This window comes from Musa acuminata, chromosome BXJ1-3, assembly GCF_036884655.1.
Source record: "Musa acuminata AAA Group cultivar baxijiao chromosome BXJ1-3, Cavendish_Baxijiao_AAA, whole genome shotgun sequence".
In the NCBI taxonomy this organism is placed as follows: domain Eukaryota; kingdom Viridiplantae; phylum Streptophyta; class Magnoliopsida; order Zingiberales; family Musaceae; genus Musa; species Musa acuminata.
The window spans coordinates 983,358-1,009,509 of record NC_088329.1 but is presented as its reverse complement, the minus strand read 5'-3'; the positions used below and the strand labels follow the sequence as shown (position 1 = coordinate 1,009,509).

Here is a 26,152-nt window from a genome sequence, read left to right as displayed (position 1 = left end):
TTTTTTGAGTAAAAAATAGGATCACGTTGCTATCATCCTCAGAATACCGATGGCTTTTTCTTATGAATGACAACACTCCTTTCTCAGATTATCCAATGATAGTTTGATGTAGTGGATGTTAAATTATAGGACGTATGATTGGACCATCAGCCACTGCGGTGGATGCGAGAGATAATGACAGGGATAATTTATAGGAATTAAATTCTGTAAAGAGAAGATAAGTATGATAAATTATTGGGGGAATATTTGACACTTATCATATGATCACACATATGATAAATTATTAGCGTAATCCATCTTAATTTAACACATCAGTCAGCATTTCATCCTTCAAATAGGAAAAATCATATTAATTCTAACTTGATGTTGCCAGACATGTTGAGTTGGTCGATATCGGTGGTTCGATCTTTACCTAAGAAATTAATTTGAGTATCGAAAAAATCTCAAGTCAAAAAAATTCACTCAATATCAATCCAACTACAAAGCACACACCCAACCCTTCAAGGATTGATTGTATTTGAACAAGTGAAAAGCTCTTTTCTTTTCTTTTAATGTTTTCTGTGATTTAAATTTATTATATATATATAATTCGTACGTATAACGGCTTCATTCAACCAAAGTCATCTGTACATGTATTATTTATGGCTACGATCTCAATGTTGACACGTTACTACTGCGCTGTCTGTCTGTCTTCCCAGTTTATTTACTTGTGTTCGTGCATTAAATAAGGATTATTAATATAAACGGACTTTTCATACTTGCATTTTGTTTGACTGCGTTGGCTTCTTCTTCTTCTTCTTCTTCTTCTTCTTCTTCTTCTTCTTCTTCTTCTTCTTCTTCTTGCGTCGGAGTCCACAACGGCAACATAAGCAAGCCCTCTGTAGCTTTGCCTTTTGTTAGTTCTCGTCTCTCCTCTTCTTGTGCTTGTTACGTAGCCACGATGATTTCTTACCCGTCTCCTATACCTGCATTGTGATGAGCGGCAGCGGCAGGTCACGTGGTGCTTACGTCCTCCACTCACAAATCAGATACGGAATCCGGGTGAGCGATTAAAAGTACGAGAGTTTATTTTGTTGATGAATACAAGAACCGTTAATTCAATTTTTTTTTCCAATTTTCCTATATATATATATATTATTATTATTTTCGCTGCGCGGTAGAAGTATGGAATCATGGGATGCCCTGACCGAAACGACGGGAGAAACGGGCAGGCGAATCGTGTGGACACGATTGAATCAGATGACATCAAGATGAAATCACGGTCGTCGGTTTTTAAAATTATTTTGAATTAATCGGTGATTTTAATTTCCTGTATAAACGACGCCGCGAGACTCGAATACTCCTCCCTTTCGGAGTCGCAGAGCCGCCCCCTTTGCAGCACCCAATTCCATGGTGATCGCTTCTGGAGAAGAGGAGGACCGCCTCGACGAAACGTTGGAGCCGCGGAAGGAGGAGCACCGCTTCGGTTCTTCGCGTCCGCCAAAGCAGCCGCCCCCGCCGCGACTCTCCCGGTCGAGACTGCATAACTTCACCTTCCCCACCGGCAGCTGGGGTTCCCATCGCATCCTCCGCTGCTGTAACCTCCCGCCCGGCGACGCATCCGGATCGGTGAATCCCGCGGCGGTAAGCCGGCCGCCATCCCCTTCGGAGATATTCACCTCCCCGCCGAAGCGGTCCACTGGTTTCAAGGGCTCCAAGGACGGAAAGGGGGGAGGATGGGAGGAATCGGAGGCGGAGAGATCTATTTCTGCGGCTGTGGCGGCGGCGGAGGCGGCGGGAGCCGCGAGGCCTTGGAATCTGAGGACCCGGAGGGCGGCCTGTAATGCGCCGTCCGAGAACGGGCAGTACCAGCACCCTCTCTCGGCTTTCCGGTCTCCGTCGCCTTTGGCCGCCGAGAAAAACTGCCCGGTGACGGAGATGATGAAGAGGAGATCAGATGGTTCGGAGAAGCGGGAACGCCGGAAATTCTCGATCTCGCTGTCGCGCGAGGAGATTGAACATGACTTTTGGGTTATGAAGGGGACGAAGCCCCCTCGGAGGCCAAAGAAGAGGCCTAGAATCGTCCAGCGACAGCTCGATGTAAGACATGTGCAAAAAGATTATTTTTTTATGGTTTTGGTTCGATTTCCTGCTTTTGGCTATCGATCAAACTTCTTTGATTTCTGTCGCTAATTTGTGCTTTCTTTATGCTGTTTCTTTTGGTAATTCTTTCTGCAGTCGCTTTTCCCTGGTTTATGGTTATCGGAGGTGACTCCAGAAACATACAAAGTTGATGATTAAGGTAGTCCTATTTGGTATACTCGTACGAAAAAGTACATTTTTACCTAATTTATTGAATTACTTTTCAAATTTGAACTCATTGAATTGTTCTTAGTCATCGTTATCGTTGTTGTTGCTGCAGAAGTTTAGGAGTTTGCAGAGGAAGGGAGCATTAATGGTGTTTAGATGCTGATTATTGCTGTAATCCTGTAACGTGGTTAGTTTAATTTCCTAGAATTTCCTATTCATCTGTAAAATGAAGTTTGAATATAAATAATAAAAGTTTGTGTTATCTCTTCTTCGTGTGGTTGTTCAGTTTCTTTTTTTTCTACTGTTTCATTCCCATTTAGATCTAAGAAGAGTTTCATTCCCATAAAGCCTTGATAGAGAAGTTGAGGTTTGTAGATATTGTCTATTGCATTTTCTTTGCTGATGAAGTTGTGTGTTTTTATTTCCAAAATGAAATCAAATTATAATGATTTTATTCTGGAAGGATTCTTTTTCCAGAGGTAAAATTGTCCAAGTTGATTTGAAGATTTTGTGGAGTCTGGCAAGAGCTACGAAGAGAAGCTAAAGAGGTCGTGAAGCTAATTGCTTCTAATGTCGATGTCTCTTCTCATAAATTTGTAGTGTATAAACCAAAGAAATACATAATTTGTCTTCTCTGCCTTTAGATGTCATCGATCATTCTTTCATGTTCAAGAAAAACTTAAAGGTCAACTTTGAGATCTCTCAAACACCTGTGGGCCCATTGTAATGTGTCAACCTAGAATGCTTAGAGCAGCTTCTCAAATATCTTGTGCTTCTATGCACATATAATTCTTTAAGGAAACTCAGTCAAAAATTAGATGTGCATGATCGTGACCTTTCGATCTTTGGGCTGGGGACTAAAGTATGATTCTGGCATTAACACTATAGGGCGCTTTAGAGTCTCATGGATTCTTTTTTTTCTGTTTTTCTGAAGAGCTGATTCTGCTCTGGATAAATGCAAAAGTAGATAAATGGGTAAAAGATTTGTGATCAACAGCATGGTTTCATCATGCAGGGGATGCTGATACTACCTTCAGATGCTACTCCTGGTATATGTTTTGTAATTTATTAGTGTGTAATCATGCAAATGTGCTAATGACATGGAAGGATATTTGAATATACAAATCTGGTTAGAAAGAATGCAACCGTGCAAAAGTTCTACTGATACATCTTATCTTTGTTATTTTTTCTTGCTTCAAACTTTTGATGTTTCCAAAAAGACATGCATCTTTGTTTAGCTAGCAGAGAAACTTGAATAAAAACTGAAACCGAGTATCCATCAGTAATATGACCAAGAGAGCTGAAATACTTCAAACTTCATGCATGTGCATATAGCATTGTTTCAGGTCACCTCATATTACTCTTGTAGTTTCAGTATATTGATGCAAGCTTAGTTTCTTTTCGACAATCACACTGCTTTATATAGGTCTTTATTTGCCACATTACTTGTTCCACATTACATTATTATATTATGAATTTTCTATATGAATTGATGAGATGGAGTGCTGTTCGTGGTTTCTAGATAATGAATTGATCTCCGTCCTTTTGGAAAATTTCATGTAGCAAGCCTGGCTTCTCTTCCAGTCAATAGCAGGTGGCATTGTTGCTTTGAGGCTAGATACTGTGATGAAACTATGTGCTTTACAAGAAATCAGTAGACATAGGTCTTGTGATTAATTAGGCTATGACAATATGATGCTAATTTGATCTGTTAGAGAATCCCCTACAAGTAACAAGGCAAGTTTCTATGTCAGATTTAAAGCTCTGTTTTTTTTTTTTTTGGAGTTCTGAGTAATTAGCATAATAAATTTAATTATATAACAGCACTCTAATTTGTAGTTTTCCATCCTTCTCTTTGGTTATGTAACAGTTTTAAATGATTTAATGGGGCCTTTGAGTATTTTGGTGTTACTCTGAGGATGTTAATTAAGTGTGATGCCTTTAGACAAGTTATATTTTGCAGTTTCCTGTGCCTATCCGAACCATCTAATAGATTGACTACACAAGCTTGGTTTTATTTTACTGTCTAATGTCTACAGATCCTTTACAACTGCACTCGTGTAAGACTGTCACATGGTAGGAATGAAATAGCATGAGAAATCATGGTATTTGTTATCATTGACCATCATAAACAGCAACTGTTGTTCTTCTTATGTACAGAAAATAAGGGGTAGTGACCACAACATAAATGTTGGGGTGTAATTGCTGTATCCTCTGAAGGAATGGCGGGTTAAAGCGAATCCTTCACTCACCCTTAGCATTATTAAAATAGTGAAGAGAGAAGAGAATTTACATGCAGAGCAAGAAAGAGAGCCACAACAAACCAAATCAAGGGAAGAAACTACAGAAAGCATCAGATGGAGAGGAAGAGAAATGAAGAGAGGCCTTCCCAGGCCATATTTAATGTGTCCTTTGAGATTAGGCTATGTTAAACACCATCGAGTTCTTGTGATTTGTATGTTGGTAATTGGTTTGTTTAAAAGCATATGATTAGCGGTTTATGATTATAGATATATTTGGTCTTTTTCCTAAAAAATTAAGTTGTTCATATTATTGTTTATCCAATTCAAATTTTTATCTATTTATTTTGAGTCTCTATTTATTTTGTCTGGCTTTAATCGGTATTTGTTTAATATCATTTCCTTAATTGATTAATTTGACCTGTACGTGAGAAGTGATTATTAAGTCCTTTTTCTAAATTTAAGAATGTGTGGTTTGTTTGTTACCCAATTGAATTATCTATTGAAGGAGAGAGATAAGAGTACCATTTTGATGACTATGTGCTAATATTTAATTGCATTGATGACTACCATCCAACACTATATGACATTTGTTGGGCAGAGATATACGGTAGATGAGTGATTTCATTTTTGAATTTCTCATTTCACCCCCAACAACATGTCCATCAAGGAAAATTCAAAATTTTCCATTACTCTTTCTATTTTAGTATTTCCTTTTTTTTTTTTTACTATTTCATTCTTTCTTTTTTTTACCTTTCAATTTTAACTCTTTTTTGTTTGGTCTAGTTTTTTTTTTAATGAGAATATGGTGATTCTCAAATCGACATGGAAAAATTGATTTGACCTAACTTATTTTTCAATTTAGAAGAAAGAATATGTTTATATTGAGAGGATATTATGTGATAATCATGGTTAGATCGGAGTGAATATCTCTTGTTTGTAAAAGCGCTCGTATTTTATATTTTATTTTAGTTCAAATGTCAAAAAAATGCATCTACAAGAACCCCTTTAATTAAATATATTTTAATTTGTTACTGATGAAAATAAAAATAAAAAACTTGTAAGAAGTTAAAGTGTTTACGTAAGTTTTAGTAAATTAAAAAGTACAGCTTTATATAATTTTATAAATGACATCGATTATAAAATATTAAACTGTTTGATAAGAGAATATCCCCTTTAAATGTCATGCGGACGTGGCATATCTAGTTAATGCTTCGTCATCTTCGATATCTAAGATGGTGTGTTAGTTGACATTTTATCATGGTTGGGTTGATCGAGTTTCATTTGTGAGAATGAGATAAGGACTTTTTCATTCTAAAGCATAACGTACATATGAGATCTCGACAATTATTATCTATATAAAAAATTACTTAAGTGGTGTCTCGTATATCTTTTTTCTTCTGGGCGAACACATCAAAGGGCGTAAGAAAATAGGTGATGGACATATTGAGTACATTTTTTTTCTTCTTTTTTTTTGTCTTGGGCAAATTAGTTGTATGCAAAAGGATCCTTCGAGTGGGTTAGATGTTTTGAATATTTATTATCGTAGGTGAACACATCAAGAACAAGATTGGTATATTAGGTGTATCAAGCACCTTAAAAATTTTTAAAGTAAGCAAATATGTTCAAGAAGGACAAATCGAACATATTAGACGCTTCACATGTTCTTTTATCTTGATCACACATATTATATGTTGAAGGGACGCTTTGGGTATATTAAACACTTTAATGTTTATACATTAGTTGAACTGTATCAAATGCAAGTAAAACGATTTGATCGAGATCATGCCATAGACATGCAAGTATACAATGGCCTCTCATTACATGCCATAGACATCATGATCGAGAGATCGACCAAAAGTAAGTAGATCCCTTTATATATATATATATATATATATATATATATATATATATATATATGATGGTTGCATGCAACCAAAATAACTTGTTTTCACTACTTAAACGCCGTTGACGGAGCATGAAATAGTACGTATACCCGCAATAATAGTGATTACCTCGTCACCTTTCCACCGATTGTAGCTGAGTTGCAGTCCAAAGAAAGCACATAATGCAGTAGTAGCCAAAGTCAATGGCAAACGTACCCCAAACCTCCGCAAAACCACATGGCGAACTTTACCCAACCAATGTAGAACTAAAAATAAGCAAACGAAGAGAGTGATGAGACCTACCAAAAAGGCAGAAGAAAAGGGACAGCTGATCCCCATGAAAAAGTAGCTCCTATAATTACTACAAGCAAACTCATAATTCCCAACCAGCCAGCCCACGCCACACTATGGATAACAAGTCACGGCTGAGCTCTTGGCCATGGCCTTGTCCCCACGCTTGCAGAGGAGGAAGCCGAAGATGCTCAGGCTGCTCGGCGTCGGCACGTTCAGGATCGGACTTATTCTCACCGCATTGCCTTGCGATCCCCGCGAATTCCCCGAACAATAGTAGTACGTCCTCGTCCTCGTCCTCGACTCGGTCCATGGGCTGACGCCGGCGGTCGTGTTGATGGTGGGCATGTTGCAGTACCGCTCGGCGCTTGACCCGGAGGACTTGCTCCGCAGCAGTGGAAGCGGGCAAAGGTTGCTCCTGCGGAACCGCCAGAATGACCTGCTCCGGGATGGCCCTCTGATGCCGGCGTCGTCCTCGTCCGAGCTCGCCATGATCTCTCGAAGACTGCTGCGCTTCCTCCCCGCCTCCGACGCTGATGCTGACGAGGAGGAGGGAGGATTCCTGATGGGTACGGGGAGGAGTTTGCCGTCGGAGAAGAGGTCGTCGGCGAGGGAAGAATCGTGGGAGATAATGGCGCCGGCGTCGAGGCCGAAGTCGAAGTCGGACGATACGGGCATGACCAGGGGAAGGGAAGCGTCGACCCCGCGATCGCCGCCTTCGGTGGAGTCCGAGATGCCGGCCTGGGGGGGTTCGTAGGAGAAGGAGATTCTTGGGCTCACCCCCGCCCATGCCGAGCTCTCCAAGCCGTCATCCATCGCGCCACGCGACTCTACCCTGACGAAGAAGAAGCTAAAGAGAAGCGCATGGCATGAGGGGGTAAAGAGAGCCACATAAAGAGGGAATAATAACGGGAGGAAGTTAACGGAAAGGAGGTCCAAACGGGTCGACTCGTTCCGGTTCGAACCGGAATCAAATTAGAACCGAACCAGGTCGGTATTAAAACTGAACCTACCTGATAGATTGTTGGTTCCAAACCATATCGAATCAATCCGGTGCAGCTCGATTTCAAACACCGGCCTTTGGATGATTCGATTTTGAAATTGGTCTTGGACGAACTCGATTTCGACACAAACCGTTCGTGTGGAGATTCATCCTATGGGCTTCGAATCAATTGAGGCTCAAGGGATGATCGAACCAAGATAGAGAAACAAAAATAAGAGATCATCCGGGAAGACAACAAATACTTATTCGATGTATCGATCGAATGAATGATCGAGATATCTAGCACTAATAATATATGATAATTTTATCAATTTTAGATCATTTTTTATGTCATTAAACTCATTATATGTATTGTAATACATCTAATTTTCAAAGTGACATTAAGAAATAAAATTATTATTTTTAAATTATTTTTAATAAAACTTAAAAGAAAAATAAGTCGTGGGAGTGAAAATCAAAATCACTAGAATCTAAAGTCGATGTTATTCGATTACGATTTCTAAAAATTAGGAAATAGAATCGTGAGTTCTGAATAAGAAGGTACAAAGGGGCAGATAAAACGAATAGATAGATACTCGTCTCCGACGATCGATGGAGATCATTTGGGCAGGCTTAGGAAACAAGTTTTATGTCGATACAACGATGAGCCATTGAGGAAGAAAATATTCGTATACATATATTTGTGTGTCAGCTGTTATATATGTTATATGAATACAAATCTGATTCATTATGGGTTAAATAAATGCTCAATTGTAAGATGATTACAGTGAACTTGTGCCACATATTAATGTGATCAAATGAAGTCAAGTAACATGAAAATACACTCATATTCTTGCAATTTTCTTCCTAGAGTTAGCAGAAGATATCGATATGGATTAATAAGAAATGATGATGTTATGATTTTTTTCCTTGAGACACTATAACATCGGAGTGCAATTTTCTATGACAATAAAACAAGTACGAGAAGCATCACAGAATTTAAATATGTGGGATTGTGTAGCCAAGAAATTAGTACATCGATCCCCCCAACAACTCCCAAAGAAAGTCCTCTCTCTGTTGAATAATTCAAATCCATGTGAAATATTAATTAGGATATATATATTTTTTTTATAAATAATGTGATATCGATATGGATAATCATGTATTAATTGTTCGTTTGTCTTGAGTTTAGCAATATAGATAAGTCTGATGTAACGATGGTAATTAGATGTAACATTTATAATGTATTATCGGAGATTGACTCAAAATATCTTTCATAATGATTGAGAAATATTTTTTTTTCTTGATAGGGATATGATGGCATGTGAAAAAACCGTCGACACTTCATCATTATCATGTGACCGATACCTTTAACGCTGATGAACAATACATCATCGCCCCTCAAATAATAAAGTGATCGATTCGACGCCTTAATAGAGACTAATACATGGGATCTAACATAGTGAATTGTTACCTCATGTTCCCTAGATTTGACATTACATAATCGTATTTGTGACTAGAGAAAATGCACAACTACTTGGGACATTTAATCATGGCCTCAAGTGTGATGAGTCAAATCGTACTATAAAAAAGATTCCTTATGTGTATTCTTTAGGACTTCAAACTTTATCCAGACACCCACTTTCATATATTTAACTGAATTCTTTGAACGTAAACTAACTTAAGTATCAGAAAGTCTTTGTCGGAAATACATTCGTCGTAATACTAAATGGTTCGGACTAAAGCTCTCTTCGTCCTATATCATTTCGCTCTGAAACGAATACAAAGTAGGACCTCGATTAACTCTGAATCCACATCAATATCAAATAACCAGATATTGATGTAAGAAAGACGACTTCTCGGTGGTGGAGGAGGTTCCTCCGTGGGGTTCACTAATGGCGGGCCGGCTTCGTTTCATGTCCTCAGGCTCACTAATGGCGGAACTCAAATCTCTGGCCTGTCTCTGACACCGCAAACGATCAAGTGAGCTTTGAGTAAGGCCAGCCCATTATGGCTTGGGCCCAACCCAGCTTTGAAATATACCTGAGCACAGTGGTACTGATCTCCATCGCTCCATTCTGATAGAAACAGACGCTCTCTCTCTCTCTCTCTCTCATCTGCACACGACTTCTTCCATGCATTAATTTGGTGAAGGTAGATGATTCTGAGGGCTCTCATTGCTAATGCTACCTATATGATCGATTCGAATAGTAAGAATGATGCCAAATTCTCTAAAGGATGTGACCTTTCTCCTCGATTGTAAAGGAAAATTTTTAGTCTGAGGGACTTGGAAGTAGGAAAGAGCGTTAAACTGGAGAAGACGACATCCATGAGAGATTGATTATATTGAAAACGACTGAAGTCAAGTCCGCTTTTTCTTTGGGTTGCTCTCTCACAGTCTTATCTTGGCAGATCCATAAGAAGAGAAGAGATGAGATGGCACTTTAATCTAATCTCATCTCATGATTTCCTTATTAGTTTAGGATTCAACCTCGTGAGTTCTCAACGTGACTAAACTAAATAACACCGACAAAATAGTGCATCCTCCTAAAGTCTTATCACCGGTGCTGTTGTACAGTCGATTGGAATTGATGCTGCAGAAAAAGAATAATCATCAGAGTATACTTTTTCCCTTTATCCAGTTAGTATGACAAGAACACATGGATGGATAGCATAGAAGTTGCACAGCAGACACTGTTCCAACATATGAATGGATGTAGAGAGAGAGAGAGAGGAGCAAAATATTTGCTGAATCGAACGGTTCCACAGTTCCTCTTCCAGCCGCAGCCAGATACCCTACGCCTACAAAGATTGGCTCCACGTTGATGATCTTTACCGGTCAGAGGACAAAAGGTTGCAGGTCTTCCGGCTGTTAGGGGATCAGAGGCCTGCAACCGAAGGAAATCTCTGACGGCAGCAGGTGTTGCTCCATCGGTGGAGGTGTAATCCTGCTACAGTGGGGTTTATTCTGTGTTGGCAGTGAGTGGATACACATCCAGGAAGGATGTGGCCCGTCCCGGGAGATCAGTCCCTTCACGGGTCTATCTGACAGTGAAAGCTTGATGTGATCGGAGGCTGGCATATGCATGCACGCAGTACATGCTTGTGAAGCCTTCCTCTCCTGAAAATATGGCTTTGCGGGGAAGCACTCGAGAGCTGCCCTCCTCCCCTGCTGTAGTTTTCTCGCACCATCACATTTCTTGCTCGAGTGGCATAGCTTACAGTGCTTAGCAGCAAAAAGGATTTGTGCAATTATTGACGAGGCTGTCATGAAATAACAAAAATAAAATAATGTTTTGGTAGCGATATGCTGCTGCTATATACCGACTCCAAATTTTCTCTTATATATATATATATATATATATATACTTTTTTTTAGTGGTATTCGCTTAGAAGCAACCTTCACTTGGAAACCGATGTTTCGGATCCTGAATTTTAGGTATCGAAACAAAACCACAAAGGGTCGGTCGGTTTTGAAATCGAATTCAAATCGTTAATTTTAGGTAATTGGCTCTTTATAACCACAAACGAAGTGGCCATCCTTTTCCCTTAGTTTATTTTTTCACCACCAAAGTGTGGCTTGTGTAATTGCTTTGGAGCACCGCATCTGTTGTTTGCCACCCACCCGTTTCTTCAGATGATCATATTCCCCATCTTTTATCGATTCTGATTTCTCTTATGCTATCTATTATATAATCATTGCTCGTCTTACTTTGTGATGTGGAACACATTCAGATTAAGATACTTGCAACTAAACATCTTACAGTCGAGGAGGAATTGGGTTGCATCGATGCCTTCCGACTAATTAAGTTTCATGCAAGCAAACAAACAAAGCTTTCTTTCTCGGAGAACATGTGGAATCAGCACAGAGATAATGGGCGTGATGTGTGCAGCATATGCTCCGAAGCGAAGAAGAGATGTGATCCATCACTTTGATGTAATGTTTGCCATCATCAAGTCCGGAATCATCCCTCTCGCGCCACTGCTCATCGGTCTCAACTTGTGTCATGCTTGGTGATGTCGAGGTGACTTGTGTGGGTGCAACATGCAAGTGGATGAACATTTACAGGGCATTAACCTCCAACAATAATTGAGTTGCATGCATCAAAACCCTAGTTAGAAATCACATCCATTGATCCCTTTCTGTTGCGGAAGAGCTGATCTTAAGCTTCCTAAAAGGACCGGACAGCTCCCCTTGGAGTCCGAGAAACAATGTTGCGGACTTCATCTGGCGAGCATATACACTTTACTGAGAGTTGTGGCCACCGAGAGGAACCTCAGGTGCTGCTCCACTCATGTAGCTTTTTAGCATGTCATATAACTCATCCATGCTCCACAAGCCATCGCCAATATTTCTGCTGCAATCGTCGTTGGATACGGTGCAATCGACGGCTGGATAAGTAGGCGCCGATGCCGGCGACATCGGCGATAGGTCCCAGCTGGTGTCTAGGTCGTAGGCGTCGCTCGTGGAGTAGCCAGTGGCGAAAGGGTTGAAGGTGACGGCATCGAGCTCGTCGGGTGGCCTCGATGGGAGCTCGGACATGTGATCTGTGAGCTGAGGCAGCGCGGTGGAGCAGGACGATGAGGCGAGTGAGTCCCGGTAATGAGCTTGCTGGGTTCCGGTGTTGGTGCTGGCATCTTGAGATTGCGTGGTGTGAGAAGAGTCCATGTTGGCAAGCAACCTCGGCATCCAGTAGCAGCGCACGGCATCTCGGAACGTGGCGCTGTTTGCGTCCACCTTCAGCTGCCTCGCCTGCTTCTGCACTCGAGTCCTCCAGTAGTTCTTTATCTCGTTGTCTGTTCTCCCCGGTAGATGTTGCGCAATTCTAGACCACCTACATATGCATAAAACTAGCTGCATCAATCTCATCAGAAAACGAGGATGCATCGAGCAAAAGTCGACTTGGATCTGGAAACATCACGGTTGACTCGATCGTGAGAAGAATTAATGACCTGTTTCCCCACTTGGCATGGAGTTCAAGGATCAGCAGCTGTTCTTCAGGGGAGAGATTGCCTCGCTTTACATCAGGCTTCAAGTAATTCAACCACCTAAGCCGACAACTCTTGCCGGTTCTCTTCAAGCCTATGAATCAGCCGGCTATAGATTAGGAACGAATCACAGACGCCTGAAACATGAAGGGAATTAAGACTAGCAGCCTTTTCCTGCAGGCAAGCTGTACCTGAGCACCTAGCAAGGAGATTCCAACGACCTTCGCCGTGGCAAGCAATGTAGTGGATGAGGAGCTTGTCCTCCTCTAGAGTCCAAGGCCCTCTCCGTAGCTCCATGTCCTCGTCACACATTCTTGCCTCCTAAGAAAGCCTTCTTCTATAGGGAGCCTTGGGGAAGTTACACGGAGGGAGAGGGCTAAGTTTCCGTGTTATATAGAGCATGCCATGGAGAGCCAAAGCCTACCAATAATGGGATACATTTGAAACAGTAGTACCTTAAAGCTAAACCTCTTATTGGTGCCTCTTTGCTTTATGAATTGTGCCCAATCATACAGGAATATTTGGTGCTGAACTGCTCTTTACTCGGTCTTTGAGGTCTATAGTGGAGAAAGAAAAGGGAATCTATGAGCTCCATGGAGATGGAGTCATTCATTCAATCCTCTGCGGAGGATTTGATGGTGTTCGTGGATTCTTTCTGCGTGAAACGTGTTTGACTGAACAATAGATTCAGTGGTTCATATATAAATATACAGTGCTGAACTGGAACTGCTTAGAGAGAGAAGTAGGGGGAGCTTATTTGCCTAATTCTGCGGTAGTTAGGCTGCTGGAATCTCAAGAACTCCCCTCACATCCTGTTGAGCTTCATGTTTAGGGATGTCTCCCTCATGGAACAAAGAGAAAGAGAGAGAGAGAGAGATTGATTTCCACCATTTCAACAACAGGAAACAAAGGAGGGAGCCACTCCATAATGATGTCCTCCGGCCTTGGAACATCATATTTCACCCCTGACAAATTTTACTCGATCCATACTGCCAAGGATAGATAACAAGTAAGGAGAGAAGAACGTGGTTAATCGGATGCATGATGTGCAGATCTACAATGAAATACAACTCGCTGCTCCGGAGAACTAGTTGAGCAACCACAGTGTTTGGAACTCCGAGTTAAGAAAGGTGACCATCCTATAGGTGTTTTGTTCCATACCGTGGCATATGTTACATAGGTTATCCCTAGCTAACAATTTCTTTGTTTTGCAGGAGCCTATCATTCAGGATTCAGTCATTGTTCTCTACTCATCACAGGCTGGTGAATGATCTGCACTGGAGGCAATTTATGTCCTCTGCTCCAGAAACAACAGCTCTGACATATGTGTTTGTTTCCATGGACCTATTATATTGTCCTTATCTAAAAAATGTAATATATGCAGTCATGCGCATGTCACTACAGAACGATCGTAATCTACGAGGATATATATATATATATATATATATACACATAGCTCCTATGTGTAGCGTTAGTCTAATATATTTCCCGTTTCCATACGCAAGCGAGGAATGTGATGTAGGCTTTCACTCTCTTATAGGCGTCACCTGCTACCCTACTGTCCATCTTAATTAAAAAAAAAAAAAACTCAAGATAAGATCGATCAAAAATTGGAATTAATAGTCCGATAGTTCTGATTTGAAGTTGACAGTGATCCTTCACACCGTTGCAGGGCTAGCTAGTACGACAGTCCCCGGTGCGTAAAATCGTACACGTCGGCATTCGGTCATCAACGATCGCAACATAGTGAGGTCAGGCTAGGGCTATGCCTTCAAGGCCTGAGACTCTTTTGGGTTGACTATCTGCTTGGCCTCTGGTCCCTGCAAACAAGTTGGGGTCGGGAAGGAGTTCCCAATTTCGATCCCTCCGAAGAGCTTGTTAGTACTGAGTGGTTGGCTCCTGCCAAAATTCTCCGATTGGTTGACCCTATAAGGGGTTTTTATCCTCCCCCTAGAGGACCAATCGTACATGTAATATTTATTATTACTGGCATTGTACTCGATCAATACCATCCCGGCTCTCGTAGGACGGAGTTGTACTCGATGTGCGTCGTCTCGACCTTTGTGGGACGACGTTGTACTTGATCAACGCCACCCGACCTTTGCAGATTGGCATTGATCGAAGGAAAAGTTGTTGATGTTGATGTGGCTGAGAGTAGTGATGGGGATAGATTCCCGAGACATGTCGTAGTTTTAGTAGTTTATTTTTTTATTTCAAAAATCTTAAACCAGTGGTTATGGTTCGATTTCAAACAGTCAAAATAATAATATAATAATTAAATATCTCTATAAATAATGAATTTATCTCTTTTAATAATTTAATAAAATGATTGATTTGAGAATTTATCTCTTTTGGATTCGTTTCCAAATTCGATCGAACCAAAACCATCGATAAGAGTCAAGTCTTTTCCTCCCTGTCTCTACAGTCTACAAAGGGACAAGGCTACATGTATTATTGCATGCAAATCTAGAGGGATGAGGTCAAATTATATTTACATCAAATATCTATATGGATCTATTCAATTTGTTCTGACGTCAACGCTACTATTGCCATCAATTCCAGAGTCGAATACTCTTCGTTCGTTACGAGAAGATAAACGTTGATACATGGAATGAAGAGTTACGTCCGATGCTAACTCGGCAAAGTCCATTGAAGGTTGACCAGCTTAGCTTTCATCTCACCATCGAATCACAAAATATTTTTTATAAGAAATTATATATTCTGACTCGATGAGATATATATTCTCGAGGCTTTCTCTATCTTGTAGATCTATTAATCCACCATGCCCACCTCAATATCCACCTTAATCTCGTCTGAAAATTGATGTGATTCGTGGCAAGAACAAAAAGCGGCATCAAGATTTCATCCTCTAAGCATATGATGATCGATCTTTACATTAATTTACTTTGAAGGGCATGATGCTGAGATGAGATGGACTGCTGTCCATCGAGTAATGCGCATCGAGTAGGTCATTCATGAGACCCCACGACGCATCAATTCAAGAGTCAAGATCAAAACTGGGATGGGACTCGGAAGAAATTGACAAGTGAAGCAAACAGCCAACGGGAGTAGATAATTTGACAGACTCTCCTCATCCCTCTTTCGAAGTGGGTCCAAAGAATGATGATCGAGCTGCGAACTCTCCCACCGGTTGAGGATTTGGTGCAGCGTTTCCTCTTCTGATAATGTCTGCCAAATAGAAAGATACCACAACGAGCTGCCGCCCAACAGTGTGGTTATTTCAAATCAGAATCTGACACATGCTATTTCCTCGAAGAAAAACTGGCGAGGAAGACGAAGCTACGTACTGCAGGTGAGGATAGTGTGATTCGCTATGCATAAACTGTTGACCTCGGTGACTTTTTATTCGAGTCTTTGAGTTTGGATCAACAGCCGCTTTTATTCATACCAACTGTTATCCTCGGTGGGAACTGATCTCTCGATCAGTCCACTTTTCCTTGTTCGTTCGCTTTCTGTGTCATTTTTCCTCGTGAGTGCGTTGTGCAGTCACAAATCCACGGAGGGCTCGCGTAAACCCGACTACAGTAGTGATGATGTGATAGGCAAAACATGTGGTATCACACATCTTACACGTTTAGATATCATTTTTATTGCCCGCAACTGCACCTACTAAGAAATCTCAATCCAGAAGCAAAGGATCTACGACCGTAATTATTGTCTTTGGAACTTGTTTGATTAGGACATGTAAAGAGCATCAACTTTACATTTAGTTTAACCCACAGCAAACGATATCTTTTTGAACAAAGAGATCTAGAAGAAGGAATGACGGATAAGAGAGGTAAAGAAACAAACAAACAAACAGCAAGAAGAAGAAGGAGGAGTAATTATTGTGGGCACTCAAGCCATCTTTTTATCCATAGCTGTAGATAATGACCGAAAAGATCAATGATCGGTGGATCCATGTAATAATCTTCATCTTTTCCGGTGGTCCTCATCCCCCATGGGAGGAAAGAAGCCACATGTTCTTTTCGAGATGGAAGAAGTCAGCAGTCAACAGTCAACAGTCAACAATTCTGTCAGATGAGAAATGATTATTCTAAGCTGATCATTGAATTGCTCAAACACTACATCTCCTCTGTTATAAAAGTATAAATCTACAAATTATGTTTTATCCCCGATGAGAAGTAAACTGACTATGCAGATATTAAAAACAAAATAGTAAGACCATTGACCATTGACCATTAAATGACAGATGTACAATCTAATGTTCAGACCTGTCCTTGGTATGCTAACAACGTGTCATGTTGGACTGCAACTAAATGCTTCGAACTAATCAATTGCGGTTCAATGTGACTTTCAACCATTATCAGTGACTGTACATATTTATTTAAGTCCAACGATAGCATGAATAGGACTATGAATCGATGATTTGAGTGCTATAATAATACAGATTATTATGATTAGTATGATAACATTAGGTACGAGGACATGCGAAATCGAGACTTAAGATGCGAAGACTGGAGCAGGCCTTATTGGGTCTATTTGGGCCCTTTTGAAGGCCCAGTTGAACCGGTCCATCAGCAGTCCCTTCTGACTGGAGCAGGCCTTCTTGTGGGCCCTATTTGACGGCCTAGTTGAACCGGTCCATCAGCAGTCCCTTCTACTTTCTCCACTCCGATCACCACAATGTTAATTACCTTCGAGGATTTGGAGAGCCCTCTCGATGCGACTGTTCCACCGCCATCACCGTCTCCGACCCGCTAAAACCACCCGCGCCACTTCTTTCTCCTCCTCCTCCTCCACGACCTGCACCACCTCCCCAACCCCTCCCGATCCCAGCACCCTGTCCCACCTCGTCTCCCGACAGCACTGGTCCCGACTAAAAACCCTCATCTCCGCCTCCGCCGCGGCCTTCGCCACCACACCCGCCGATGCCGCCGTTTCCTTCCTCCGCATCCTTCTCGATTCTGCGTCCACCTCCTCCGTCGCCGCCCTCCGCTTCTCCCGCTGGTCCCAGTCCCACTACCGCTGCCCCCGCGCCTTCGACCTCCCCCTTCACTGTCGTCTCCTCCTCGCCCTCGCTGCCGACAAGCTCTACTCCGATCTCCGCTCCGAGCTTCACTACCTCGTCAGATCCGGCCCCCACTCCGCCGTCTCCATCCTCCACACCCTCGCAGTCTCCGCTGAGCCCTCCCGCCGGCGCCATGACTCCCTCTCCATCCTCGCCGACATGCTCATCCTCGCCCTTGTCAAGAACTCGAGGACCAGCGCCGCCATCGAGGTCTTTTATCGTTCTCGGGATTTCGGGTACCGACTCTCGGTCCTTTCGTGTAACCCCTTGCTGAGCTCTTTGATCAGAGAAGAGAAGTTCGACGCCGTGGAGGCCGTGTATAAAGAGATGATTCGTAGGAGGATTCCCCCCAACCTGATCACTTTCAATACTGTCATCAATGGTTTCTGTAAGGAGGGGAAGCTAAGGAGGGCAGGGGATCTCACGGAGGACATGAAATCATGGGGGTTCTCCCCCTCGGTCATCACTTACAATACCCTAATCGATGGGTACTGCAAGAAGGGCGGGGCTGGGAAGATGTATAGGGCCGATGTCCTCTTGAAGCAGATGGTGGATGCCAACATCCACCCCAATGTTGTTACTTTTAATACTTTGATCGATGGGTACTGCAAGGATGGGAACAGTTCGTCTGCGATGAGGTTCTTCCAAGAAATGAAGCGGCAAGAGCTTTCTCCCGGTGTTGTCACCTATAATACGTTGATCAATGGGCTTTCTTGCGAGGGCAAGTTGAACGAAGCCCTCGAGCTGCTGAAGGAGATGGAGGAACTGAATCTGGCACCAAATGTGGTGACCTACAATGCTATCATCAATGGGTTTTGTAAGAAAAAAATGATGGCAGAGGCTAAAGGGATGTGTGATGTCCTTATGGGGAAGAATTTGTTGCCAAATGTTATTACTTACAATACTTTGATTGACGGGTATTGTCGAGCTGGAATGATGGAGGATGCAATGGTGTTGAAACGATTGATGTTGGAGAAAGGTATTAGTCATAATGTTTCGACCTTTAGCTGCTTGATAAATGGGTTCTGTAAAGATGGGGATACGAAGAGTGTTGTGAAGCTGTTGGATGAAATGAGGGAGAAGAATGTAAGACCTGATATTGTGATTTACAATGTGCTGATTAGGGCTTTGTGCAAAGAAGGGGAGTTGACGAAGGCAGTCAAGCTTTTAGATGAGACGCTGGAGGTGGGTCTGAAGCCAACCCATGTAACATATAATACCATAATAGATGCGTTCTGTGTGAAAGGGAACCTTAGGGCAGCTTTGAACATGAGAGCAAGGATGGAGAGGGGTGGAAAGCGTGCAAATGTGGTCACTTATAACGTATTTATCAAGTACTTCTGTGGAAGAGGTAAGATGGAAGAGGCTAATGAGTTTCTAAATGAGATGTTGGAGAAAGGATTGGTTCCAAACAGGGTCACTTACAATATGATTAAGGATGAGATGATTGAGAGAGGTTATGTTCCTAGCATAGATGGACATCTTTGTAACAATGCCTCTTAGTAGGAAAATAAACAAGAGAATGGAAGTTTTTTTTACATTAGCGTTATTTTTCAGATGCAGAAAAAGATTATATTTCATAAGACTTTGTTTAAGAAAGACATTGCAGTTTTCAAGATAATATTCTAAATCTTTCCCAAGCTATGACATGAGCTGGACGGATTTGTGTTGTTAATGGGTTAAGAGCTTTAGTAAATTTGGTCGTCCACAGCATGATTCGGTAAGATTACTGATGTTATGATCGAAATTAAAAGTGTTGGATTCTTGGAGAGAGGACTGATGTCTATAGACTTACTGCTCTTCTTGAATCTAATTATTGAAAATTTCACATTGATCATATGTTTTGTAGAAGCATGGATTTTCTTATAGGATATGTGTGCTCATAGAATTACTTTATGAACGCTGCTGTGGCTTTGTGTGAAAACTCAGGACACTGAAGAATAGTTTGGGTTCAAAAAGTCTGCAGATTGAAACAAATCAGTCTTTGTCTTCACTTTCTGATGGAAGGTGCACCGGTACTACTACTACCATCGAGTATGAATGACAAAGCGAAATTGATGATACAAATGATGTAGCATCCTAGTTTCTTTGAGCAGCAAGCACACCGTATTAAAAGAAATATCCACTGCAGGCATACATGTAACATTGCATGCTGAGGGCATACTGTAAGTATAGCTATACTTATCTACACACAGTTTAGCCAGTACTTGCATCTGATTGTTTTGTATTCTTGGTAAATTCATGTTAGATAATTCATAGAGCCCTCACGAGGAACCTTGTAATCATCGTTCACCCCTGTAGTAATAGTATACAATAAATCAGCTTGCCAGTTTACATCTTTCTGAGGCCAAGAAATTTTGCTACTCTTGTTCTTTGTTTTGCGACTGCCTTACGCTTTTAATATATTTACTTGCAGAGCATTAACATCTTTTTTATGTTGTATTATTATCAGGAAATCATTACTAGTTTCCGTTAGCAGTCTTTGATGCCAGATTGGTGATTGTTCTCTTTGGAGGAATTAATTTTCTCTCTGGATCAGCAGAAAGCAGTCGAAAGGTTGTGACAGTGTTATATACTTCATTCTAGCGGTCTGGAAGAATGAATGCTGACGGACGAAGCAGGCAACAAATCTATTTACTTCCCTCGAAGTCTATGGTGGCATCATCTAAAGTGCTGTTCTGATTACTCATGAAACAATTCCTGATTCCACCAGCAGAGAACTTGATGATCTGCAATGGCCACAACACAACATCATGCTCCTGCTCTTGAATCAAAAGATAAATGCATCTCTAAAATCATTGATGGATACCTGTCGATCCATTTGTCAAGACAAACTTCATCAACTTGTTCTCCATGGGTAAGGGCCTTCTCCATCAGCTTAATGGAAGCATGTGTGCAGCTCCTTCAAATGCCCCCACTTTGGTTGTCTTAGGTTGCCTAAATCAAGTGGAGAATCATAATCATAGCTGAATACTGCATGGATAGTGAATGGCTTAGGAGAAGAGAACCCGTCGTTTGATCTGGAAATCATCCACGTGAGAGACCGCCATGGACAAGCATTGTTACGAAGAGAGAAAGAATCCCAGTTACAACAACAACAATCACAACCAGTACTTGGAGACTACCATCCAAACTGTTGTCTTCAACCTCCAGCAATTCATCTAGTTCTACATGAAACCACACGTTCTTCATTTGCTTCCATCACTGTAGATTTACAACCTTGAGCTTTCTTGTGTTTGAAAGTTCTGTTCTTATGTCACAGCAAAAGTTTGGTAACCTGACAGGCACTGAAACTTCTGATTCTCTCTTTATAACATCAGTGTTTCGGGCTACTGAATGTTTAGTCCTTTTCATCCTCGAGACAAGAAAAACAAAAGCTGTTTTCACAAAGTTGCCAAGAATTCAATGTTTACCATAACATTATCTCTCTACTTGTGAATGTCCATTCTTTTAACTTGATCAGTGTACCCGACTGTATCTTTGCGTATGAACTTGACGCTGCATCTCATGTTGGTCTAGCATTTGTCAGCTGATCACGGGTTACAAGTGAGAAATGCTCGACTGTGATTCCACACCAACATTGCATTCCTAATCTCGTTGCTCTTGCTCCTAACCAAATCCATGATGTTAAAAATTATAACGTTTTTCTGAGACATGTCTTATAAATTATTATGAATAGGAAGAATATGTATAATAATAATTATTATTATTATAATATAATTTTTAACATTATAATGAAAAGATTAAGTTTCTTTTAACTTGAATTCAGCATAAGCATATAAAAGGATATATAATATTCTAAGTTTATCAATAACTTGGATATATAATATTCAAGTTTATCATAACTTTTGAAAATAACAAATAGATAGAGGAGTCTTGTTAAAATCCTATCATCAATTGGTTATCCTCGTTAAAAAAGGGAACATTGTTAAATTTGAAATGAGTGACATGCTGAAGGAAAGAGTGATGTGTTAAAGGTTTGAACAAAATACCGAAAGATTGGACAATATACCGAAATAGTATACAACGTGTTGAAAGCTTCTTAAATGTATTGGATATGTGGTTGATTTATCAAAGTCTTGATTGAGGTCATTATTGATCAATTTGAATTGGAATCGAACTGAAACAATATCAATTTGTTAAGAAAGTCATTGGTCTTGAATCCAGGTTGAATTTAACCTGTTAGAAGGTCGAAACAATGGCCTAAACTAAACATGGGCAGTGGTAACGTCAAGCTCAAACGATAGTACCATTTTAGTCAATTGACAAGCACTATTTATACTTTGTCAACCTTTCTAATAGTGGTATCGCTAGAGTCCAGATTTCTAGCTTGGTTGCGATAGTAGTACCACCCGGTGTCAACGATTGTACCGCTCGTACCTTGAAATTTTAGGGAATTAAATTTTTGACTCTATTCTTGAAGTCTTTTGGGCTTATAAATACCTCTCTCTCAGGCTTGGTTGATGGAGCATTTATTCCTAAGCTAGTAAAGTATTATAAACTCTCATTTTGAGTATAATTTGAGTCTCTTCCTCTTGAGTTTGGTTATGATTCTAAATTATAGGAGGTAAGAGATCTTATGTAAAAAGAGAGTATGAATGTTATCACTTTAGCCTCAAAAACAAAAAATTTATAATAATAGTAATTGATCTTCGCCTATTAAAAAGAAAATCAATAATGAAAGTTAAACCGATAATCTTGAAAGAAGATAAATCAAGAGTGGACGTAGGTTGGAAGACCAAACCACAATAAATTGGTTTGTCTCTCTTTACTTGCTTATTAAATTAACTTAATTTTATTTTCTTTACTTACAACTTTCACTTGATCAATCGAGTTTTCAAAATATGTTGATTTATTAATTGAGTTCTAAAATTGATTAAAAATGAGATTGCACTAATTCACCACTCTCCCTCTCTTAGTGTCATTAAGATATTAATAGTTCTAAGGTGCTGAGATGGTTGATGCATCGCATGACACATAAAATTTAGGTTATTTTGGGATAGTTTTGTTTATTTTAGTAAGTGATCATTCTACAACCCTGTAAATTATTTTTACTCATAATTTTCAAGTAAAAAAACATACAAAACAAGAAAAATAAATTGTAAACATATATACGACGACAAACGATTGAATGTGTTATAAGTATACTATGGGGAAATCTAGGGGCGTCATCATATACGCAGTAGAATAATAAGAAACAAAATTCTTAAATTTCTCAAAAAGATATTCGTCGTCATGTGAAGATTAGTGCGTAAAATTTACAAAACCAAAAACTGCGTATACGAAAGATTGTGTTTTACCTAGGGAGATCGTATATCCCTGAATCTTTACAGATTTATAGGAGATGATGAAGGAGGTCAAGCGTCCTCCTCTCTAGTGGTAATCCACACAACAGGGCTATAATGAGTCTCCTTAAATCGCTGCCCAAAACTCTACACTTGCTATTTGAGGAGGAGAATGGAGAGGAGAATAAGATGTGATAACCAAAAACCTCTAGCCTATGGGTGTTTGGTTCCCTCCTATTTATAAAAGCTCTATGTCAACTTAACCATAATGGAGCCTGCCCTATTGGGTATTGGATCTCCATCCAACTACCCAAGCCTCATTAGTGGATCTCTATCCAATAATCTCTCATTGGCTTTTATTGGATCTTATTAGATATCCAATAATTTATGGGCTTATTGGATATCCAATAAGATAGGGGCTCCAGCGGAGATCTCATATCTGAACCTCTACTCGTCGCAACGCCTACCATATGTGTGTGACCCTCTAGGCCCAATATCGAGCTGGTCGTGAGTCATACCTATCAGAACTCCTACTGGTTCAGTGTATTATTATCTCTAAAATAATTCACTCAACTCAGCGACTATGGACGTACTAGGCCACTACGTCGTAGTCCCCAAAAAGGGAATCTAATCCATTGGGCCTGTTTATCCTCAAGTACCGTGTATCTATAGTCCCTCATCCATCTAATATCCCATAAAGTGTACATCGGACATGGTGTTGTCAGACCCATACGATTTCTACTCGAGTCTCGCTCTAATCGAATTCTCCCGAAGAACTCATTCTCTCTTAATCCGAATAATCATGACTAGGGATTTGTAATATATATATATAATAATAATATAAAATATTAAAATATTAAAATATAATAAGCAAAAAAATACACATCATGTCACACGTGTTATCACTCGTGTGATCGGCACGACTAGCATGTATAATAAATATCCGACCATATACATAATCATTTTCGATATTAATTAAGATCTCAATCCAATAATGGTATGGCTTACTATAAAAACTCTCTTACATACATATTAAAAGTACTTTTTTTGATTAAATATATTAATTAAATCTTTTAAATTTATTAGACTTAAGCAATGAGGTAATGTACACCTGTCACATAATTTTTATATGATTTTGAGTTGAATCCACTATTTTTCTAATATTTTAGCGTGAGACATATTTGAAAAAGAATCTTGATTGGTTCATAAATGATGAATGTATTGGATAATCAAAATATATGATAATAGTACCATAAATGGCTATCGCTAAACTACGTTCACTCAATAAAATACTTGTATATATATATATATATATATATATATATATAAGAGAGAGAGAGAGAGAGAGAGAGAGAGAGAGAGAGAGAGAGAGAGATATCGTATGACAATAGTATCAATTGCCTACAGCCGTAAAAGCCGTCTGCTTGGCAGAGGGGGAGTAGGGCCTTTTACCCCGTCAAGCAGTGCGGTTGCACATCATATCCTGTCTCTCTCAAGAAGACAACAGCATCTTTCCTTCAGGCTTGAGAGGCTTTCCAGAGAGCAGCGGCTCATTACTTCGGTTGAGACGGTGGAGGCTCTCAAGGACCAGAAGTGTAGGGGGAAGCTTTGTCGTTAGAGAAGGGAAATGTTAGGAGTCACGAGATAGGGGGCGTAGCGAAGCACGTACACTTTTTTCTCACGCATACATGAGAGCAAATCGCAGCAGCTCATGCCTGAGCTGTGGAAGAAGACAACAGCGTGCAGCTTCACTGCAATGGTTCTTTATAGACATGCCTCTCAGAGTTTCACTCCATTGTACAATGGCTACTTCTCACGCCATGGCAAAAGTGTAGGTCTAACAAAACTATACAGTACCATTTTCTCGTAGGTAGAAAGAATAATCATTAATACGCTGATTTCTGATGCTTCACTCCCGAAGAACACAAATGAGTTACAATCTGGAGAAGAGAGAAGAAAGAGAGAGAGAGAGAGAGAGAGAGAGAGAGAGAGAGAGAGGGATAAGATTGACAAGCATCTAGCCGGCAACGAGAGACAAAAAGAGGACGGAGAAGGAAAGATGTCAGATCATGTGAGATGGGAAGGAAAAGCATCGTCGCCTTCCTCTCGCGCTATCGCCGGCCGTCTTCCAACTGTCGGTGTTAGGGCAGTGGCTAGTCTTAGAAATCTATCACAGTTTCTCACTCCTCACCGCTTGGTTCCTTCCTCGTCTTGCTCCAAAGGATAAAAGGGTGGTGGGTGGACGCATAGCAGGGAAAGAAGCCAAGCTATGTGCTTCCCACTTTTTGCCCAGCCGAGGAAAGCATCAATGTGTTCATATCAGAGCTCGGACTACAGCTATCGAAGAATTTGATGAGGCTGATCAGGCTACATTCGAGAGGTTTGTCTTCGATCTGGGGCTAATACAAAAGCCTTCCACTTAAAATAAGTATGCGTACGTACGGTAACAAACCAGAAAGGGACTGTTGTTGGGCAAATCCCCTTAAGAAAAAAAAAACCTAAGTTTTTATTGCTTTTTCTCACAATATATTTATTTATTTATTATTTATTTATTTCCGTTGAACGCCCCTTTATATTTTAAAGACAATATTATTATTTACATAGAGCACTTCTTATATTTTAAAAGATATAAATTTTCATGACCTTTAAACGATATAATTTGTCTTTGCCCCCTCATTCGTTATCTCACTACCTTCGTCTTCGCTTCCTTCGGACGTCATCCCCTCCCCTTTGTTGAACATCAGCACCTCCTCTCTCTATATGCAAGCCTCGAGTAATCCTCCCCCAACTCCGTCTAAAGTCCCCCTTATCGTCATATCCCTTGAAACTATCATAATAATTAAAGAGCATGTGGCGAGGCCCATTAACGCTCTTATTGCGATAGTAGAGGTGCAACTACCGACTCAATGGGAGAGCTAGCGGTACCAAGATTCGATAGCTTGGCTCCACTGATGGATGGGCCAAATCTCGAGGCGAGAATGAGAGTGAGGGCACAATGAATGACGAAGGCAAGGACTAGGAGCAACGAGGTGACATGGTAGCGATCGTCAAGGAAGCAAAGGCTAGGGATAATATTATCTTTTAGAAAATAAAACCAAAATGAGATGTGGTACGAGGAAAAAAAAAAACTTCAGGTAATTTTGAGGAATTTGCCCATA

General features: G+C 40.5%; 4 protein-coding genes across 5 annotated transcripts; 2 read left to right on the top strand and 2 right to left on the bottom strand.

Annotated features, from left to right (window-relative positions):
• The first annotated feature begins 1,332 nt into the window (after nt 1-1,332).
• Nucleotides 1,333-4,837, top strand: LOC135615002 (uncharacterized). 2 transcript variants are annotated; one of them, XR_010487803.1, is made up of 4 exons: nt 1,333-2,079; nt 2,218-2,281; nt 2,402-2,476; nt 4,450-4,837. XR_010487803.1 is itself a non-coding variant. In XM_065112943.1 (3 exons), the coding sequence occupies exons 1-2, from the start codon at nt 1,390-1,392 to the stop codon at nt 2,278-2,280; spliced, it is 753 nt and encodes a 250-aa protein (XP_064969015.1). In that variant the 5' UTR covers nt 1,333-1,389; the 3' UTR covers nt 2,281; nt 2,402-2,551. The 2 variants fall into 2 exon arrangements, 1 of the variants encoding a protein (XP_064969015.1); XM_065112943.1 differs by lacking the exon at nt 4,450-4,837 and having other exon boundaries at nt 2,402-2,551.
• A 1,983-nt stretch (nt 4,838-6,820) lies between these two features.
• On the bottom strand, nt 6,821-7,522 carry LOC135635848 (uncharacterized). The gene has a single exon (XM_065147238.1). The coding sequence runs from the start codon at nt 7,520-7,522 to the stop codon at nt 6,821-6,823; it is 702 nt and encodes a 233-aa protein (XP_065003310.1).
• A 4,239-nt stretch (nt 7,523-11,761) lies between these two features.
• On the bottom strand, nt 11,762-13,201 carry LOC135636344 (myb-related protein 305-like). The gene is made up of 3 exons (XM_065148036.1): nt 12,869-13,201; nt 12,642-12,771; nt 11,762-12,523 (listed from the first exon to the last, which is right to left on the bottom strand). The coding sequence occupies exons 1-3, from the start codon at nt 12,987-12,989 to the stop codon at nt 11,935-11,937; spliced, it is 840 nt and encodes a 279-aa protein (XP_065004108.1). The 5' UTR covers nt 12,990-13,201; the 3' UTR covers nt 11,762-11,934.
• A 4,123-nt stretch (nt 13,202-17,324) lies between these two features.
• On the top strand, nt 17,325-19,247 carry LOC135614992 (pentatricopeptide repeat-containing protein At1g09820-like). The gene has a single exon (XM_065112918.1). It carries the CDS (start codon nt 17,362-17,364, stop codon nt 19,210-19,212), a length of 1,851 nt encoding a protein of 616 aa, XP_064968990.1. The 5' UTR covers nt 17,325-17,361; the 3' UTR covers nt 19,213-19,247.
• Nucleotides 19,248-26,152: the final 6,905 nt, after the last annotated feature.

What these genes read in the sequence shown, in the direction of transcription:
- LOC135635848 (XM_065147238.1), bottom strand. Translation starts at nt 7,522, where the DNA reads ATGGATGACGGCTTGGAGAGCTCGGCATGGGCGGGGGTGAGCCCAAGA.
- LOC135614992 (XM_065112918.1), top strand. Translation starts at nt 17,362, where the DNA reads ATGCGACTGTTCCACCGCCATCACCGTCTCCGACCCGCTAAAACCACC.
- LOC135636344 (XM_065148036.1), bottom strand. Translation starts at nt 12,989, where the DNA reads ATGTGTGACGAGGACATGGAGCTACGGAGAGGGCCTTGGACTCTAGAG. An exon ending in TCTCCTTGCTAGGTGCTCAG is followed by an intron (nt 12,772 to 12,868) that starts GTACAGCTTGCC and finishes GCTGATTCATAG; the next exon opens with GCTTGAAGAGAACCGGCAAG. An exon ending in CATGCCAAGTGGGGAAACAG is followed by an intron (nt 12,524 to 12,641) that starts GTCATTAATTCT and finishes ATGCATATGTAG; the next exon opens with GTGGTCTAGAATTGCGCAAC.
- LOC135615002 (XM_065112943.1), top strand. Translation starts at nt 1,390, where the DNA reads ATGGTGATCGCTTCTGGAGAAGAGGAGGACCGCCTCGACGAAACGTTG. An exon ending in TCGTCCAGCGACAGCTCGAT is followed by an intron (nt 2,080 to 2,217) that starts GTAAGACATGTG and finishes TTCTTTCTGCAG; the next exon opens with TCGCTTTTCCCTGGTTTATG.